Genomic DNA, 3,331 nt, shown 5'->3' with positions numbered 1-3,331 from the left:
CACCCCCAAGAGATGCTGAAATAGGCCCCGCGGCGCTCGCCCAGCCCCCGGCGTTGATTGGCGGCCAGGACAGACGGACAGGGTCCAGGGCCAGTGGGGCGCGGGCTGCGGGCGGGACGCGGACCGTTATCTCGTTGTGTGCTTTCCAGCCCGCAGTGGGCAAAGGCCGAAGTCCTGGGTGTCTGGGCCGCGCCGTGACCTTTTTCCTACTTTCAGGGACTCTTTTCTTCAGTCACCGGACGTTGGGACGGGATAGCTCACGGTCCCTGGGAGAGTCCTGTCCCCAGGTCGGAACAAAGCCGGTTCCTTTTCTGGGAGCGCCCTTCCCTCATCTGAGCTGACAACCTCCTGCCCAGCCTCCAAGACCAGCTGGGACGGCCGGCTCCTTGCCCCCCGGTGTCAAATCCCTGCGGTCAAGTCCTTCTAGAATCATCTGTGGTTCATTAGTCAACATTGATCAAGCTAAACTTCCTGCCTCAGGGCCTTTGCTCGGCCCGCTGCCTGAACTCCCCTCCTGTGCCCTCCTCCCTGTTCTGTGGTCATCTGTTGGCATATCTGCCCGTGTTCATTGTTTATGAATCAGCTCAGTCCACTGACAGTCATCTTTGCCCCCAGTAGAGAGGAGTCCTGTCCCCGCCTCTTTATCGTGTTGGCACTTTTACTAGACTCCAACTAGTTTAAATTGTATTTGTTTTTTGTCTTCCCTGTCCCTCTTCCCTAGGATGTTGGCTCCTTAGGGACCAGGGTAGAATTTCTTGCTCAGTGCTGAGTCCCCAGTGTCTCAGAAAGGACCTAGCACATAGTAGGTGCTCAGTCGGTTGTTACTTGTTAAGCACCTACTGTGTGCCAGCCACTGCTTTAGGCTCTAGCAGTAAAGAAGCAGCTAGATGTGGACGCAGACGAGTACCAGGTGAAGGAGGGCAGACACGTGGCGAGGGCCACTGCAGGGCCGGAAAACCCCCCAGAGGAGAGGCCTGGAGCCTGAGGCAGAGCCAGGCTGAAGGAACAGCTCGTGCAAAGGCCCTGGGGCGGGATGAGGCTGGTGTTTGGAGTGAGGAGGAGTGAGTCAGGGAGGGGACAGGCAGGTCTTGCAGGGGCCACAGCTGTGGGAAGGAGTTTGGTTTGGAGCGAACACAGCAGGGAGCTGTTGGAAACAGGTGAATGGATGACAAAATCCGGCTTCTGGGCGCAGGGCACGAGGCTGGGTGCCAGGTGGACAGCAGTGTCCTTGCTCACGAGACCTCACACCTGCTTTGCTCCCTGATGGGCCAGTGGTCATTCCCTCCTGGGAGGAGGGTGAGGTGCTTCTCCCCCACAATAACTTGTATTATACAAGTCGCCCCCAGGGGGCCCTGGTGCTGCCTGGGGACACCGTGGTGTGGCTCCTGGGGTGTCCAGGCCCGGGTGGAGGCCAGGAGTGCTGCTCAGTGCCCTGCAGTGCCAAGGACGCCCACCAGAGAAGGACCCGCAGGGTGCGCGGTGCCGGGGCCTGCGACAGCCCGCCCCCCGGCTGCCTGCGGTGGCCTCGACCTGGCCTCAGGTCTCCCGTCTCTCCCCTCCGTGGCGGCTCTTGAGGGGTGGTTGGTTTGCCCTGGGGAGTTCCCATGGCCATGTTCGCCCAGCGCTTGGGTGAGGGCACCTGCAGTGGGGGAGAAGCAGGTGACAGGTGGCTTCTGGAATCCGCCGCCTCTGTCACCCGTTTATGACTCCAGGGAACACAGTGCCCTTGGGTGAGTCGCTTCCTCCTCCCTCCGGTGGGAACCCACGGGGAGGAAGGCCAGGCCTTGGCCACCCGACCTTAATGGGGACAGACGTCACCTCTCCCTCCCCGAGGACAACCGTCGTTCACGATTTTAAAAACAGCTGTTGACTCTCTGCTGGCCTCAGGGAGGGGCTCACCAGCACCCGAGCTGGCGGCAGTGGCCACACGGTCATTCCGGCGACTCTGGAGGCTGAGGCAGGAGGATGGGAATTCAGCGCCGGCCTCAGCGACTCAGTGAGACCCTGTCTTAGGGTACCCAGGGCTGGGGAGTGGCTCAGGGTGCGGCAGCCCCGTCCAGCAGCCCCACGGGGGCAGAGCGCAGCACCAGGAGGCTCCCGGAGCGCGTGGTCAGTGGGCCTCGGGCAGCAGGGGCTGGGAGGAAGTGTGCGTCCCCTGTACCCAAAAGACACCCTCCGTGCTTTGAAGCGAGGCCAGTGGACAGAAGGTCCCCAACCAGAAGCTCCCTGGAGAGCTCGCTGGCCGGCAGGGCACAGGGGCCAGGGCCTAGGAGCCAGCCGGCCGGCAGGCTGTGCGGCAGGCTGTGTGGGGCCGCCCAGGCCCAGGCCCTCCCCCATGTCTTTGGGGGAGGTTGGGGGAGGTTGGGTCTCTGTCTCTCAGCTTCTGTTTCGGGCGGGCTTCCCTCCTGCCCTGGCCGCCTGGGCCCCGCCGACCTCCCGCCCCTGCCTCCCAGGGCCACAGGTGCCACCGCAGACCTCTGCTGCACTGGCCACTGAGCCCCATCCCCAGACAGGGCCTCACTTCGCCTTCATCTTGCCGTCGAATCAACCAAAATGCTCCACGAGTGACAGCCGAGGTGTGGTCAGTGCACAGGAGGCGGCATCAGCCAGAAAAATGAGTGACATCCTGTCAGCCAAGCAACACAGGGGACCCGGAGGACATTACGTTAAGTGACAGAATCCAGGGACAGAAAGACCAACAGGACACGTTCCTGCTCGTTTGTGTCGCTGAAAAGTGGTGACCAAGAACAGAGAAGAGCAGGGGTCACCAGGGGGGGGACAGGGGTGGCAGGGAGCAGTCGCCTCGGCAGGACTCTGTCTCAGAAAACAGAAAGGACGAGGCGCAGCTCAGCGCTGGACGCGGGTTCCATGCCCAGCCCCGGAGACAGACTGCGCCTGCAAGGCCACCGGCTCCGGGGAGTGTCTTTATTCGGTGGCAGGCAGCCACCCAAGGGACCGCTGCAGTGTCTGCCCTGCTCCAGGCACAGGGACCTGGGTGAGGGTCACGGATACTCGTTGAAATTTCATTCAGCTCCACGTCTGTGCTCTTTCCGCGCCTGCCCCCGACCCCCCCCCCCGTCGGACCCTGCCCTCATTTGCGTTTATAAATAAAGCTTTATTGGCACCCGGCCCCGCCCTCGCTGTGCACGTCTGTAGCTGCTTTCCAGCTGCATCTGCCACATGGTTTGCAAAACCCAAGAATTAACTCTAGGCTGGGGCGGGGCTCTGTGGTGGCCTGAGCTGCAAAAACCAGAAGAGCAGCACACCGGGTTCTTAGCCTTCCTGGGCAGGTCTTGCTGGCGTCGGCCTTAAGACAGTGGACCCACACTTT

General features: G+C 62.0%; 1 protein-coding gene across 1 annotated transcript; it reads right to left on the bottom strand.

Annotated features, from left to right (window-relative positions):
- Window positions 1-6: 6 nt before the first annotated feature.
- LOC125619384 (collagen alpha-1(I) chain-like) lies at window positions 7-2,658 on the bottom strand. The gene is made up of 3 exons (XM_048812235.1): window positions 2,522-2,658; window positions 1,900-1,952; window positions 7-1,639 (listed from the first exon to the last, which is right to left on the bottom strand). Exons 1-3 carry the CDS (start codon window positions 2,530-2,532, stop codon window positions 1,425-1,427), a joined length of 279 nt encoding a protein of 92 aa, XP_048668192.1. The 5' UTR covers window positions 2,533-2,658; the 3' UTR covers window positions 7-1,424.
- Window positions 2,659-3,331: the final 673 nt, after the last annotated feature.

This window comes from Marmota marmota, unplaced genomic scaffold (genome assembly GCF_001458135.2).
Source record: "Marmota marmota marmota unplaced genomic scaffold, marMar, whole genome shotgun sequence".
Classification (NCBI taxonomy): domain Eukaryota; kingdom Metazoa; phylum Chordata; class Mammalia; order Rodentia; family Sciuridae; genus Marmota; species Marmota marmota.
The sequence above is the reverse complement of the archived record's forward strand: the minus strand, read 5'-3'. Positions and strand labels throughout refer to the sequence as shown.